At 38.0% G+C, this 16676-nt stretch overlaps 1 protein-coding gene and 1 non-coding gene across 2 annotated transcripts; one reads left to right on the top strand and one right to left on the bottom strand.

Moving 5' to 3' along the window:
• Window positions 1-445: 445 nt before the first annotated feature.
• LOC139963003 (organic cation transporter protein-like) lies at window positions 446-16342 on the top strand. The gene is made up of 11 exons (XM_071963454.1): window positions 446-587; window positions 2430-2859; window positions 4739-4842; window positions 5626-5780; window positions 8319-8487; window positions 9096-9243; window positions 9812-9903; window positions 10429-10640; window positions 11710-11818; window positions 12867-13076; window positions 14844-16342. Exons 2-11 carry the CDS (start codon window positions 2443-2445, stop codon window positions 14950-14952), a joined length of 1725 nt encoding a protein of 574 aa, XP_071819555.1. The 5' UTR covers window positions 446-587; window positions 2430-2442; the 3' UTR covers window positions 14953-16342.
• On the bottom strand, window positions 9473-9544 carry Trnal-uaa (transfer RNA leucine (anticodon UAA)). Its single transcript has one exon. It is a non-coding gene; the product is annotated as a tRNA-Leu (tRNA).
• Window positions 16343-16676: the final 334 nt, after the last annotated feature.

The following is a 16676-nucleotide window of genomic DNA, read 5'->3' as shown; positions in this document are numbered from 1 at the left end:
GCAGTGGTTGTGAAATTCGGTTCGACGGGAAGACGAAAATGGTAAGGGTAACAGGGGGGGTGGGGGGCAAAGAAAGGCGACGGGAAGAAGCAAACAGATATGGAGTAAGGGAGGGGAAATTATAATTAAGGTTACTTGACGGGAAGTCTAGCAGTAGAAAGTCCCATAAATTCCCGTTAGGGTAGGTGTCTTTTGTGTAATATCATCCCGCACACTCCTCCTATCCCACCCCCCCCCCCCCCCACCACACGCGTTTATGTTGATGACATTGTAGACTGGTTTAGTTTTTGGCATAGTATATCACTAGACAATCTAGTAAAAATAAAACTCTATCATAACTTGTATGTACTCGTCTCGGTAACGTATTAGTGTGTAACGTTTTGCTCACGTATATGTCGTCAGCTAATTATATATACATACACAACACTATCGAGGGGCAGGACTTTAATAGGTTCTAAACCACCGAAGCCAGTGCACTTGAGCAGATCAAGAACGTTCAGTTACAGATAAGCACCTGGATACGCTTGTAGCAACTACTGTTGTTGGTTTTACTGTGGAGATACCGCACATGTGTTGCATGTATATATGTAAGTATCAACCAATTAATGTTTTCATGTGTGTCTCCATTTCTATAAGTTGGTTGTTTCTTAAATTTGCATTTGTTGTTTATCGAGCAATGCAAATGTGTTTCACATTTTTTTCCCTCTCAGTCTTGCAAGCCGAAAAAAAGAATACCACTTGTATTTATTTTATTGCACTTGATATAGTCTTCTGTATAGTGGTTTTGAATTAGTTATATCACATTCATTAAAATATGATGGCTTAGAATCATATATGAATGCCGTTATATCTCGGTTATTACGATATCTTTATCTTTTTCAATTTTGTTTGCGAATTACTTTATCTGTCCCAATATAAATAAAACTAAAATAACAGTTAAAGATTGATTCATTTGAACAAAAAAAAAATAGTTTTATACCCGTCGTGTAAAACCGGCCTACGGTACATCTCAAACTGGCTCCTTTCCACATTTTTTAAATATTTTTATTATAAAATATATGGTTTATATCGTTAACGTCGTAATCCATGAACCACCACTCATTTGCCCAACGAGACGAGATACTAGTAAACATTCCAAAACACATGGTGACGATACATAGAGACTCTCTAACGCTGATATAAGGAGATCAAGTCATTTTTTTCAAATTCAATAATAACTCTAAAAATGCATTTTACGGTATATTTGGACTATAAATTCGGTTTAAGTATATAGCCCTAAACGCAACGTGTCGCTAGTTATTATTTTGTGTGTAGTTGAAAACAAAAGGCTGGGAAGGAAGGGGGGTGGTGGATGTCCCCGGGTGGATGCATAAAATCCCGAGACTGAAAAATAATCCCCGACTGACAAACAGAGGTGTGGAGGATGTGGGTGGGGTTGGGGTGGAGGGTGTGAATTCCACAGCTACACCATTTGCGCACGCCCAATGGACCATACAGTATTCATAACTTTGAAAGCTTGGCAACAGAGTGAAAGCGCCGCAAAAATTCTAGTTTTTATTACATGGCACGATATCCCTCTCCATGAAGGATATTGTGCAGGGATTAAAAATAAATTATGTACGAATGCCATATATACCACACCTATGCGATAGATGGTTTAGTCTAAATAATTATCGAGTAGGTATATATACTCGAGATACTGATGACAAGAAAGTAACGTAAGGTAGAGAGCTTGGGCCCGAAAAGCTTATCTTTATTTCGCGAAACTCAGTGCCGAATTAGCACTCGAGATCTGTGTCCTTGAGGATATTAACATTTGTTGGCAAATGAGGGGAGGAGTCATATAGAGGACTACAGCCACTGGACCCGGGATCAATTTGTAGACCCGGGAAAATATGGGATACATGAACAGTTAAAAAAACGGGTCCGGTAACATAATTGACCCCGGGGCTTGACTCTCGACGCATTGACTACGATGGGCTCAGCGATACAACCAGGCGAACAAATTCAATTGTTGTTTCATAAAAGTGTCAAATTACATAACACATTTGGAGAGAAAATGCTACAAAAGATTAGAACTGTGGTATTTTCACCATTACCTGACTTGATTAAAAAGGGTCTGTTAAGCTGAAGCATAGAGAAGCATCGCTTGATGGGTATCAAAATAAAAAAAATAAAAATATAAAAAACGAATGCCTTGCTCAGTCAGCAAACGACGGCATCAAATGATAGCATTGGAACCAAACGTTCAAAGCATATATCGCTATAACAGAAACAATAGTTTTGATATTTACAACACGTGACCATGGTAACTATTCTAGAAGCTTTGGGGGGTAGGGGTTGGGGGTGGGGTAGGGAGAGGGGTGCATTAGGTTATCGCGGTAACATCAACTTGATGAATATTTTCTACTTCACCTTTTCTCTTCCAGAATTAAGTCCAAGATGAAATTTGATGATATTTTAAAGAGCATAGGAGAGTTTGGGCCTTACCAGATAAAGATATATTTCATGGTATGCCTAATAGGAATACCTGTCGCCATGAATCAGATGGGACAGGTCTTCTATGCAGCTAACACGGATCATTGGTGCGCCGTCGCAGAATGGGAGAGCAACTACGACGCATGCTCAGATCTAGATGGTGACGAATACATGGGTTGTATCCATCAATACAGGAATGCTTCAATTCCACCAGACGAAGAAGAAGAAGACCGTTTATACGCACAGTGTTCTAAATACGATGCGAACTATACTACTTGGGCGGATGGATACTACGCGGGTGATGAGACTACCAGGCAGACAGATTGCGATGAAGGCTGGATTTACGATAAAAGTGAATATACACGAACTATTAAAACAGACGTAAGTATAGTTGGCAATAATGAAAGCAAATAAGTCCATCCCCCATAAAGACAAAATTAGGTGCGAATTTAGAGGGAGGGAGGGAGGGAGGGAGGGAGGGAGGGAGGGAGGGAGGGAGGGAGGGAGGGAGGGAGGGAGGGAGGGAGGGAGGGAGGGAGGGAGGGAGGGAGGGAGGGAGGGAGGGAGGGAGGGAGGGAGTTAAAATAAATAAATTATGTGCATGAAATGCGGGTCCTTTCATGGGTGTGTGTGTGTGTATGTATGTGTGTATGTTCCTTACTTTGTTTTTCTCTCTCGAAGTTGTATCTTTATTATAGTCCCGTTTCTATAAGCGGCCTCTATAACTTCTTAATTCTTACGACTATACTCAAAGCATACCCATCCTCTAAAGATAGTATAGGCTACATATTACATCTATGAAGGCTTAGCTTTTAGTCGGTTTTGATTAAATGCACGGTTAAACACAGAGAGAAACAATGGCAACATCAGCCTCTATTCATTTATATACATCTTGTATGTAAATAATCAATAGATGCTTAATTGGAGGCTTGTACTGCAGATGTATAATCCCAACGGTCCTCTCTCCCTTTATAGCATTCACTTCAGTGTATAAAATTACTTACAAAACCTCTTGTGTTTTGTATATTATCAAGTGTCTATATGCGCTCACTATACCATTGTTCTGTTTTGTTTACCAATTAAACAACAGATATCTGGGCAAAGTCAAGGGTCGAGAGGAATTCCTTTACAAATACCCGCCACTGAAGTGTATAGTTTTAGATTGACAGTTTAAGATCTTAAGCAACTATAGGCCTATAAGTGACCAACAAACAGGGTCGAGGTCTGTGGACATCGTTAACTCGAATAGGTTAACGAGGCTCAAGTAAAAAATACAAACAGATAAAGATAACGCCCACATTTAAGAACTTTTTTTTAATTGATCACCAAATGTCGGCAAACTTTATAGCAAGTAATTGCGCTTGAAAGCCACCTTTTCATGTTAGTAATTCCGAAATAAGGACTAAATATAACTATATATTATATAATAACTACATATAAATATATATTATATTATATATAGTATGTATTACAGCAAGACCAAATTCTTAAATTCTGCCTGAAATTAAATTTTATTACTAACACGAATATATATATATATATATATATATATATAATATATCCTGTTTTAAAAGGAAATACTTGAACAATAAGCAGATTATTGTGCTTGTGGTGGGGGAGGGGGGGGGGGTTGGGGACAAATATGTCTTCTCGTTTTATTACAATACAATATGTCCATAATAAAATATCAATGCGTGACGCACATCGGCTAATATCTATTCAAGTTGACCGAAAGGACCCATCCACCAATAATATCATATTCATGCGTGATATGTTTATACAATATTGTAGCTTACGTGTGGTCGTACTCGAGTACCATTTGCCGCACTCGCAGTTTGTATTCTTATTTCTGTACTCGTACTTGTAACACATGGAAATCAAATACTGGTATATACTCGTGGCTCTGTACCCGTACACACTAGACCCTGTGTTCGTACTCGGGGACATTGTACTCACACTACAAGATATGATGGAGCGTATTCTTAAAGATCACTAGCTGTTTCTCATTTGAAGTAATTATACAACTGTAACCCCTTCCCCCTTCCCCTTAAACATCGTGATTATTACAATATAGCTTGTAAGTAAGAAAATATGTGATTATTTGAAATAAGTATATAACTGTACAGTTTGCCCCGCATCCCCCGCCCCCCGTCCCCGTCCCCCGTCCCCGGCCCCTCGTCCCCGTCCCCGTCCCCCGTCCCCTTTCGTTCTTCATTTTGAAACGGCTGGTAATCGTTTCTACCTTCTTCTTTTGTTTTAGTTTGACCTCGTCTGTGACAAGAAATCTGCGGCCGATTTCTCGCAGTCAGCTTTCTTTTTTGGAGTCTTGTTGGGCTCACTCTTATACGGATTCTTGGCCGATTTGTAAGTATCATCGCTTAAAAAAATATATATATTTATATACAAACCAATAAATAAATATATAATAATAGCACACTATCTTTTCAGTCAAATTAGTTAGAAATGATTATACTTATACATTTGATATAATAATAATGAGAATGATAATGATAGTGATAATGATAGTGATAGTGATAGTGATAGTGATAGTAATAGTGATAATGATCGTGACGGTGACGGTGACGGTGACGATAATGATAATGATAATGATGACGATAATAATAATAACAATAGTAATAATAATAATAATAATAATAATGATAATAATGATAATGATAATAATAATGATAATAATAATAATAATGATAATAATAATAATGATAATAATAATAATAATAATAATAATAATAATAATAATAATAATAATAATAATAATAATAATAATAATAATAATAATATAAAGTAATAATATAAAGTAATAATATAAAGTAATAATGATAATGATGATGATGATGATGATGATGATGATGATGATGATGATGATGATGATGATGATGATGATGATGATGATGATGATGATGATGATGATGATGATGATGATGATGATGATGATGATGATGATGATGATGATGATGATGATGATGATAGTTATCGACCATTGCAGTCAAGATCATGCCGAATGTCCGGGTAATAAAAGAGAACAAGATGATAAGCACGTTACCTACATGTTCTACAAAATATTGAGTGTGAATATGAAAGATATATGTGCAACAATAATCGTTGTAATTATTCTTCAAACTTCTACAGCCTTGGACGGGTTAAATCCTTTTATATTGCTGTAGTGACTCTGTTTGTCTTCACGTTGAGTGTGACGTTTATGCCATCGTTATGGTCCTACACCGTGATGCGATGTTTAGTAGCCATGTCCAACATGGGATGTTTCCTACTAGCTTTTATTATTGGTAAGTTGCCTTCATTATTATAATTTGCTCTATAATAACCATCGTCATTCGTTATATTCGTCGTCATCTTTGTCGTCACCGTCATAGATATCGTCATCTACGTCGTTGTTCCCGCCGTCATTGCACTATAGCTATCGTTACCTTAGTCTTAGTTACCACAGTCATTGTGTCCATCATCATCGTCATCGTCATCATCGTCACCGTCATCATCATCGTCGTCGTCATTGTCATCGTCATAGTCATCGACATCGACATCGTCATCATCATCATGGTCATCATCATCGTCATCATCGTCGTCATAGTCAACGTCGTCGTCATCGTCGTCACCATCGTCCCTGTCATCATCAACGTCGTCGTCGTCGTTGTCATCGTCATCGTCGTCATCATCGTCGTCGTCGTCATTTTCGTCATTTTCTTCATCGTCGTCATCGTCGTCATCGTCGTCGTCATCATCATCATCATCATCATCATCATCATCATCATCATCATCATCATCATCATCATCATCATCATCATCATCATCATCATCATCATCATCATCAGCATCATCAGCATCAGCCACCTTCACGGTTATCGTCATCTTTGTTTGCGCAATACTTCGTCTAATCGAACGCATTTACCGAAAACATTTTTCATAGTCTTATCACCAATTTTGTGACAATTATGTATCATTCTTTTCGTTTTCTTCACTTTTTTCTATGAGAAAAAAGATTGATTTGACAGACGACTGATGTCATTAAACACCATCGACTCTGACATGTACATGCATAGACAAAAACAGTTTAGTCAAAACATATAAGATCTTATCCCAGTTTGAATGATACATTCTTGTGGTACTGCATGGGGGAACTCTGTTTTGGGAAGCTACAAACATTTAGGGTGGACAAACTTTTGTTGTTCACCTTTGAGATCAAATAATATCAATCTTGATGTTATCTCATTCCAATAGATCATAAGCCCTTACCATAATCACTGTTTGTAGGTTGCACTGTTAATATATGATACGATATTTATTTTATTATTTCAAGTCGGAGTTTACCTACCTAGAAAGTATATTGTCAAATGTTATTGATTCTCCAACTCCGTTTTTGATATCTAAATTCAGAATAAAAAGCACAATGGCTGGGCCTTGAATAGCAGCTGTTGCATAAATAAGCAATGGTGAAAATCATCAAAGTAAGACACTCACACGTATATAGTTAACGTATGAATGGACAAAAATGGATGAATTAACTTAAATGGATGAATGAATGGATAAATAAATGAATGAATGAACGAACAAAATGAATGAATGAGTGAGTGAGTGAATGAATGAATGAATGAATGAATGAATGAATGAATGAGTGAGTGATGGATGAGTGAGTGAGTGTATGAATGGATGCATGAATGAATGAATGAGTGATTGAGTGATTGAATGAATGAATGAGTGAATAAATGAATGAGTGACAGGCGCGTATCCAGGAATTTGCCAAGGTAGGGGCGAAACTGTAGATTCGGCATTGCAAACTATCTAAGCGTAGCGCCACCATGAGTTGGCGCGAAGCGTACAAGAAAATTTTGGCTGAAAATGCCTCCCAGATCGCTGGAAATGGCACTTCCCAGGCCTTGAAAGTTGCATCTTTGCATTTTTTTTTAAATACTAGTGATATCATAAAAACATTAATTTTTTTTAAATATGCTTAAGGGGGGGCGGCTGCCCCCTTGGCTACGCGCCTGATGAGTGAGTGAGTGATAGGTGAGTGAGTGAATTAATGAAGGAATGCATGAGTGAGTGATGAGTGAGTGAGTGAGTAAATGAGTAAATGAAAGAATTAGTGAATGAATGAAAAAATAAATGAATGAGTGAATGAATGAATCAATGAGTGAGTGATGGATGAGTGAGTGAGTGAGTGAATGAATGCATGAATGAATGAGGGAGTGAGTGAGTGAATGAATTAATGAGTGAATAAATGAATAAGTGAGTGAGTGAGTGGTGGGTGAGTGAGTGAATGAATGAATGAGTGATGGGTGAGTGAGTAAATTAATGCATGAGTGAGTGATGAGTGAGTGAGTGAGTAAACGAGTGAATGGATGAATAAATGAATTAGTGAATGAATGAAAGAATGAATGAATGAGTGAATCAATGAGTGAGTGATGGGTGAGTGAGTGAGTGAATGAATGAATGCATGAATGAATTAGTGAGTGAGTGAATGAATGAATGAGTGAATGAATAAATGAATGTTTGAGTGAGGGGTGGGTGAGTGAGTGGGTGAGTGAGTGAGTGAGTGAATGAATGAATGAATGAATGCATAAATGCATGAATGCATGAATGAATGAATGAATGCATAAATGAATGAATGCATGAATGAATGAATGAATGTTTGAGTGAGTGATGGGTGAGTGAATGAATAAATGAATGAATGAATGAATGAATGCATGAATGAATGAGTGACAGAGGAAAGGGGTCGTCTCTTGAGTAAATATATTGCTAGGTAATTAATAGAAAAATGTGTCCAAATGCGAATACTTTATTTTTTCCCCTTTCTTCACCTATTTCAGGAACCGAGTTTGTTGGGCCTTCCAAACGAGTAATCGCAGGAATCCTTATCGAAGTTTTCTTCTCCTTTGGATATATGCTTCTGGCTATTCTAGCATATTTTATACGAGACTGGAGAGTCTTGAATTTAGTGGTGGCTGGTTTACTCTGCCTCTTTCCCTTCACAATATTGTAAGTTTTTTTTTTACCAAAAAAAAAAAACATTTTGATCGTGTGCATATTGCCTAAACTTAGAGGAAACAGCGAAACATAGACCAGTTAGGTCTTTTGTTGTCTTTGAAGATGTTGGTTCGTGTGTTATAGCCGGATTAACATAATGCTAAGTCTATGTAGATCCTTGTTCTGTGAACTTTTAAAACATGATTTATTTGTTTGTACGTTTGTTATTGGCTATGTTTTGTTTGCTTATTTTGATGAAGCGGATTCAGGTACTTCCCGCAAAGATTTTCATTTGAATTTTTACAGAAATCTCCGAGAAGTGAGAATTATTGCTGTTTTCCATGTTCGGTGATTTGTTTTTAACGAAAGTACAGCGTGGGTGATATTATCTGTCATAAAAGAAGAAAGTTGTCCTCCAAAATAGTTTGAAGCTTCGAACGCCTTTATAACATCAACGCCAATTATACCAGAGTTGTGTTCACAAAGGAGATATTCTCCAATTAATTCAAATTTGAATTTCTCTTTGAATATTTAAAAGAGGCTTAAGCCTCTTTTAAATATTCAAAGAGAAACAAATTGATAATGTAATATAAATTTTACAAATTTCTTTTGTGTCACAGTTTTGTTCCCGAGTCTCCTCGATGGCTAATCTCAAACAACAAATGTGATAAAGCTGAAAAGATTATCTATCGAGCAGCAAAAGGAAACAAGAAGGAAGATAAGTTACCGGAAGACTTCATGAGTGACCTCAAAAAAGCGGAAGAAATGGTAAGAAATGTACCGATTGTCACTAAAACAAATACAGATATCTGCATGCATGAATGATTTAGCAAGGAAGAAAGGATTTCGCAAGGAACACTGAAATGCCATGACAGGTTTCGTCATTTTGGGCTCATATATATATATATATATATATATATATATATATATATATATATATATACATATGATTGAAATTGTAGTGAGTTGGAAAATCCAGAGCAGTGAAAAATCTTCCAGCCTCCACCGGGGTTCGAACCCGGACCTCCCGCCCTTAATGCGGACACCCTCACCACTAGGCTATGGACGCTGATTGTATGTCCAGAGATTCGAAACCGGTAAGGAAGGTCGTGATTCCAATGTAGGCTTTTGTCGTCTGTATCGTACGATACTACTTTCTGTTTTTGGTGACATATTTTGCCTTACTCTAGAGATCAAACATGATGCTAACCAACTCGAAATTATTTTATTTTCATTTGTGATTCCTAAAGCCGGATCTCGAAAGATAATATATATACGAATTTTCACTTGCCAAAGATTGGCAGCATTAAAGGGACTCATCTTTTTTTCCTTTCAGGCAAAATCCAAAATCGAGCGTACGCCAAGTGTGATCGATCTCTTTCGAACGCCAAATCTTCGGATGACAACCTTGAATATTATGTACAACTGGTAATGTGCAAAGCTAAATATATAACATATATACACTAGGCTATACATGAAATATATATGTGACTTAGATAGGCTCTACAATTGCAAATCCCTGACAGTTATACCATCACTTAGTAACTTGAGATTTAACAACGTTAAAAGTATACTGAGGACTACTACTACGATACTGGTATAACGCAGCAGCGGCGGAACCGGGGGTGGGTGGAGGGGTGCGGGAGGGGGGTAGAGAGGCGTGCAGGGACACGTTCCTGGGAAAATTTATGTGAGAAGTTTGAAATAAATCTTTTGTTTATAAGTTAGTTTAGTGCCTGGTTTATTGTTAATGAATACTACAGTTTTTCTATAAATTTTGTTACTGAACAGACTTCATTTTGTTAGTACAAAAAAGAAGAAAAAAAAAAGAAGAGGAAACCACATATTATCTACTAGAAGAGCTAAAGTTAGCATTGAAGTAAACTATCTGTGCTGTATAGTTGTTGCATCTTCCAATGGTTAGAGCATTATACTCGACTCTTCTCTCCGCAGGTTTATCAATAGTTTAGTGTACTATGGACTCTCCCTAAGCACCTCTGATCTGGGATCCAATGACTTTATCGCTTTCTTCATATCTGGAGCTGTAGAGTTGCCTGCGTACCTGCTCTGTATTTTTGCCATCGAGTCACCCCTCGGCAGGAAATACTCTACCAGTGGATTTGAATTACTGGGAGGAGTGGCCTGCTTGCTGACGATATTTATACGTAAGCATATTCATGATCAGTTATTGCGCAGGCCCTTTCCCCTCTTGCATACGGGAGGAGGTTTGTGGGGGGGGGGGGGATGGAGCCTTATTTGTCCGCTCCATTTGCCAAAACAGACATAGTTTTGTTTACCAATATCGTTTTTTGCAAAGATGGTGTACTGGGACAGTTCCTTGCTGATGGTGCTTTCCGTACAACTAGTACCAAGCCATAGAATAATAATAATAATAATCAACAGTTATTTTTACAACGCTTAAGCGACCACAAATGTGGGAGAAGCCCGCAAGGGCTTATGGATTACAACTTACACGTCGGTGGCTTCCAACTCAACATTTAACTCAAATTTTGGAATCTTTTCAATTTAGAAAGTCATTTCAGAAGGGAAAACCGTAGATTTCTCTTGGATGAAAAACCCACCTTACTATGACCCGGCCGGGAATCGAACCCCGAACCTCCCGATTGCTAAGCCTCATTGCTTCAAATGCCACCGCCTTTATCCACTCGGCCACAGCACCTTTATCTTATAAGGTTATGGTTAATAACCCACAGTATAGTATAATATAGCAGATAATTTAGGTTGGTTTTAACCGCACGTGCAACGACGAGGCGCCGCAGCGGCTATGTTACTTCACCTGAAACAGGATACGAATAGTGCGCCCCTCCTTAGATTGTTCGTGCGCGCTTAACTCAAAATGAAAGCTGAACGCTCATAAACAACGTCGGATCCAGGATTTTGAAATGGAGGGGGTGTTGCTCTGAGGTATTTTGAAGCCGATCCCCAGGTGGGCGGTCTGGGGGTCCTCCCTCAGAAAAGTTGACATTTTTGACGTGAAATGGAGCATGCGGAGACATTTTTGGCTTTAACTATATAGGTCTATAGTAAGAGTCAGCACACAAGGTTGTGCTCTGTATTAGTTCTTTCTTTCTTGAGGTTGGAGAGTGTTGGGTGGGGGAGGGGGTGGGAGGTGGTAATCCCCACAGCATACTGGATCAGCGCCTGATGTATCATGTCAGTCTATCAACTTGCCTATCTGACTTAAGTAGTCTATCTAACTCTCTTGTTCATTAGCTAAAGGTCCTTGGAAGACAACTGTGGCGATGATTGGAAAATTTGGCATCTCGGCATCCTTCGCTTTAATTTACATTTATTCAGCTGAAGTTTTACCAACACCAGTCAGGTGAGCAACTTGTCCGGACTACTTGGACTAAATCAGAAAATATATTTTTATTAGATTGACTAGTTTCGTTTAAAATAAAGAGACATTCTTGAACATTTTTGGAACAAAAAAGTTGTAGAAACTAAATACTTATATGAAAAATAGTCCGAACGACGATATTTTTCAACAGAGCGGAATCATATAGGTTAATATACAGTGACTTTGAAATTGTCGGTGTCATACTTTTATCCGTTACATTAACAGTGTTATCATTTGTGAAACTTAGTTTGAGTCATTTGAGTAAATTTTGATAAGTGGGGGGGGGGGGGGGAGTGGTGAGGATTGCAATATCTCACATAAAAGTATATTTGACTTCACGTTGTAGATTAGCCGTTTCATTTGAAGAACGTATTGCTTACGTCTGCCATCTTCCTTTGAATGAATTGTGTTAAGTTGAAAGAACGAGTTTGATTTTAATAACTTTATATAGCATTCAATGTCTGATGAAAATGTCTTAAAGGGGCCCAGCAATGAATCCAGCCAAGCAGTTAATATCAGACGCCTTCTATTTTGCTTCAACTTCTGAAAATACACCATCTGATCATAGTCATAGAGCCGAGTTTGCATAGACACAGGTAACGACTACTCCAGCCAGTCGTAAACCCTCACTCATTATTGTTCGTGCAATATGTCTAACTATAAATAATGTAACCACTATTTGTGCTATGATATGCCCGTGAGGCGTGGAGCTCAATTTAGACGTAACGCAAGTCACAGGAAAAAATCAAGTTTAGTGAAATTTCTAAAAGTGTTATAGTACTGTTTATGTAGGATATTTGACATTGTTTTGTGCGTTCAACAACTACCATGACGTCAGAAGTTGTAACTTTTACAGTATTTTTCCACCAGCAAATTGTTTGCATTAAATGTTAACTGAACATACACTCCCGGAATTTCCCATCATCATGCGGAAAATTCAACCCTGTAGGTATAACAACTATAGACATCATTTTGATGTTGTTTTAAATTCTTCTTCGTCTTCCTCAATGAATATTCATTAAACTTTTAGGAGTACCGGAATGGGGTTATGTTCCATGGCAGCGAGGGTAGCGGGGATACTTGCACCCCTGATATTGCTTCTCGATGAATACTGGGAACCATTGCCACTGCTCATCTTTGGGTCTACATGCATCGTCGGTGGACTGCTTCTATTGTTTCTACCGGAGACCCGTGGAAGGCAACTGCCCGAGACAATGGAAGAGGGTGAACACTTCAAGATGTAAGTCCTGTATAGTATAGTCCACAACTTACACTGGCCGAGAGGGGTAACGACACCTGTGAGGGGGGGGGGGGTGGGGCCGGGGCAGGTCTCAAATATGTCCCTGATTCTGTCTGCAGCCTGTGTGCAAGACATGTCCGTCCATCGCTTTTTTTCAGCGACACAAACAGTCATAACTTCGGCAAAGTTGATTGAAATTTCAAATCTAAAGAAAGAATCATATACTTGTCCGTGAACGGGGGGATTTGTTCAGTTTTAGATTGTCCATTTGAGGCTTGTCATATTAAAGTACTGATTATTAGCTAAGATCAACCAAGACTTTACTCTTCCTTGCAATTGAAGTGAACCAAAACAACTGTTTATTAAACCTAATAATAATATTCAGAAGTCATATATGCCCATCCCCTTCCTGTGTGAGAGCCCTTTGTCAGGTATATGATACTTTGATACGATCACGCCTCTTTAGTAGTATAATAAGAGAAGTTGAAAGGAAAGTCATACTCTAATAATCATCGAAGAGTCAGATAACTCAACGGTTCAATGTATGGCAATGAGCTGTATGTTACGGATTCGATTCCCACTAAAAAACTGGATACATTTTCTGTTCATATATATTTCAGTCGAATTTTTACGTGGTAATTACTTTTCCAGTCGACGTGATGGTTAGCGCGACGGTGTAAGCGAAATACCTTGCATTGTTAATCGTATACATCGTTCTAGGGTTCGAAACAGGTCGGTGGCTATAATATCCGGCTGTGGGTATATGGTGCTTCTTTGTGGCCTAGGACTAACATGTCTCCCTTGTTGTCGCAAAATAACCCGGGAGGATGCGATAAGGGTCGGTGAAAGGTCGACCAGAAACGTGCCAAGTGGAGTGCGTGAATCCTTGCCTATGGCCAGAGAGTCGAAACACTCTTTGCGACCGGCATGTGTGCAGACACCGTCCACTGAACACGTGACTCGTTATTCTCCTAAAAGTCTGTCTCTAGAAGCTTGTAAAAGTCATCGCAGTATTTCTTAAAATTTTAAGAAAGTTTATTTTAATGGCGTCATCATCCCCCCCCCCCCCCAACACACTTTCAAAGACAGAGCTGGCATCATAGATCAGGAAGTGGAAGCTAATAAAAAGCCGTCACAATGTTTCATAAAACGTTAAGAGAGTTAATTATAATGGCACCATCTCTGTCCCCATACTTTCAAATAAAGAGTTCCCATCATGGATCAGGTAATGGAAATAAACCAGTATTAAACTCAAGCAAATGACGAAGTCATTACGTTGCTACCTATAGGAATCGTTGCAACAACAAAAAATTGAGGTCAGATTCTGATCGTTATCTCAGCAATTAATCGATGGAACATGAATTACCAACCCACGGACACGTTGAGTTCAATCTAAATTAACGTAGTGTTTTATGAATGTGGGCTGGGGAATGGGTGGAGGAGGTGGAGGGGTCATTTTCCGTTGTCTTTATTGATCTGACAATGAAATAGTCATTTTCAAAATTTAAATATTTTCTTTCCTTATCTTATCAATCAAAGATTGTCCCCAGCGAAATATTGAATTGTATTAACAATCGACAATAACATGTATCAGCTAAAGAAATGCCACACTGATAGCGTTTCAATATTTTGTAAAATTTAGTGATGATTTTCCAAGCATTTTGTATTTTGCCGGCAATACTGACGAGTTTTCAAGTAGATAAATAACTAAATATTAAGTTTGAAAGTCTTGATTTTAAGTGTTCATTCTTATCTCTTCTTTCTTAGGAGGAGTAAAGAGAGTAATTACGATGTTGAGAAAGAGGAAGGAAAGGTGGTTAGCTCCATTAGCGGTGAAACCAATGCCGGATATGACGACGAAGACAGGAAGATATAAGTTCAGCAAATGATAGATAGTTTATCGGTATATATCAGAACACCATCGAAAACGAAAGCATATCTACGGAAGAGTATAAGGGACATGTCAATTGACGTTTTGATGAAATTTCAACAATTCGTCAAAATGACAAGAATCTCAATATTGACATTTTGGCGTGATGCCGATAGAAGGACAAAAACAATGAAAATTGACGTTTGGACTACATCATACCAACTCATTAACATTAACGTTTTTTCGAATATAGAACTATTCCATATAACCATCATATCTGATAAGTCTTCTTTGACGTTCTTTATAGTTTCCTTTATTCGTCTCAGAGAATGACTTGTAACATTGCCAGAAGTAATGTCCCCTCCCCCCTCCCGGTCATTACCAGAAGTAATGCCCCCCCGGTCATTGCTCTCGAATGAAAGGTAACGGAAATTTATTTCATGTGTCAGTCAGTTGTTGTTTCCATACACTGAGGCAATCGTAATTCTTATTTGGTTTAGCGAAGAAGTTTGTACGATCGACTGCAACCAATTGTGACTCGCTCTACAACCAATTATGACTTAACTACAATCTTTGCTTTGAGAAAATAAACATTGGTGATATAAACAGCGACTATACGTGAACAACTGTACATGCAATTATACTGCAGTATAGTCAACTTTGCAAGTTAATGCACAGTAAACGCACAGTTGAGCACTAGAATGACGGTCTGCAATTTACGAGGTGTGACCCAAGAGAGGGTCGCGAAAAAGTTTCGGTAGGGCGCATGCAGGAGTTCCTTCTTTGTTTTAAACATTCTGAGCATCTACTCTGGTGGATGGGGGTCTTGTGTGTGAGGGTCTGGTTGATGGGGGTCTGGTGGGTCGTGGGTCGTGGGTCGTGGCTCAGTGCTCATTAAAGATCCTGTGTCGTGACCTAAAAGTTTGCGGATCATTGTTCTAGACCATTGTCTATTGTCTTTGCTGATGTTGTTGTCATTATTGTTTTTTTTTTATAGAAAGCATGCATAAAAACATTCCTTGAATACCAAGACATTATAAAACGAGCAAGACAGTCAGTTTGAGAGGTATTGTTCTTTTGTAGGTTAGATATTAAATACAATAGATCAAATGTTCTTCATTCATGACATTTATACCGTCCATTTAGAAAATATGTATATTACTATCAAGGAAATGATAATAACTTGGCAGAATCTCATGTACATATATAAAGCCACTTCTAACACTGATAAATTTAGATTTGATAATTTTTTTAGATTCTGTTCTCGTTAAATGTTTACATTGTTTTCACTTGTTATGTATAATATCGACTAATAACAAGCATTATTACATATTCAGACAACTATAAGCTATTAATATATCTACTAACGTAATTATGTTGATCAATTAAAAAATTAAAAATATCAATATATATATATATATATATATATATATACATATATATATATATATATACGTTTGTCTATGAACAAATGTTTTGGTTTTTACTTTTCGTGTCCGAAAGTTGTAAATTTTTCCTTAGCAGTGGTTGAATTTATAATTGCCTTTCTAGTCTATATCTCCTTCGACCCCCCCCCCCCGAGCAAGGTTTGGCCCAGGGGATAACTATAACGGGCCCTATATTTTAAGATATCTATACAGTATATAACATGAAAATGAGAATAGCATACATTGTTTTTTAAGCCACATTTCCTCGGTTCCCCTAATTGACCCCGGGTCCTGGTCTTTGCC

This window comes from Apostichopus japonicus, chromosome 21, assembly GCF_037975245.1.
Source record: "Apostichopus japonicus isolate 1M-3 chromosome 21, ASM3797524v1, whole genome shotgun sequence".
Taxonomy (NCBI): domain Eukaryota; kingdom Metazoa; phylum Echinodermata; class Holothuroidea; order Aspidochirotida; family Stichopodidae; genus Apostichopus; species Apostichopus japonicus.
This window is presented reverse-complemented; position numbering and strand designations above follow the sequence as displayed.

Bases quoted from the DNA above. Each gene is read 5' to 3' on its own strand.
- LOC139963003 (XM_071963454.1), top strand. From the start codon at position 2,443: ATGAAATTTGATGATATTTTAAAGAGCATAGGAGAGTTTGGGCCTTAC. The intron at 11,819-12,866 runs GTGAGCAACTTG...TTAAACTTTTAG, and splicing joins GTTTTACCAACACCAGTCAG to GAGTACCGGAATGGGGTTAT. The intron at 13,077-14,843 runs GTAAGTCCTGTA...CTTCTTTCTTAG, and splicing joins GAGGGTGAACACTTCAAGAT to GAGGAGTAAAGAGAGTAATT.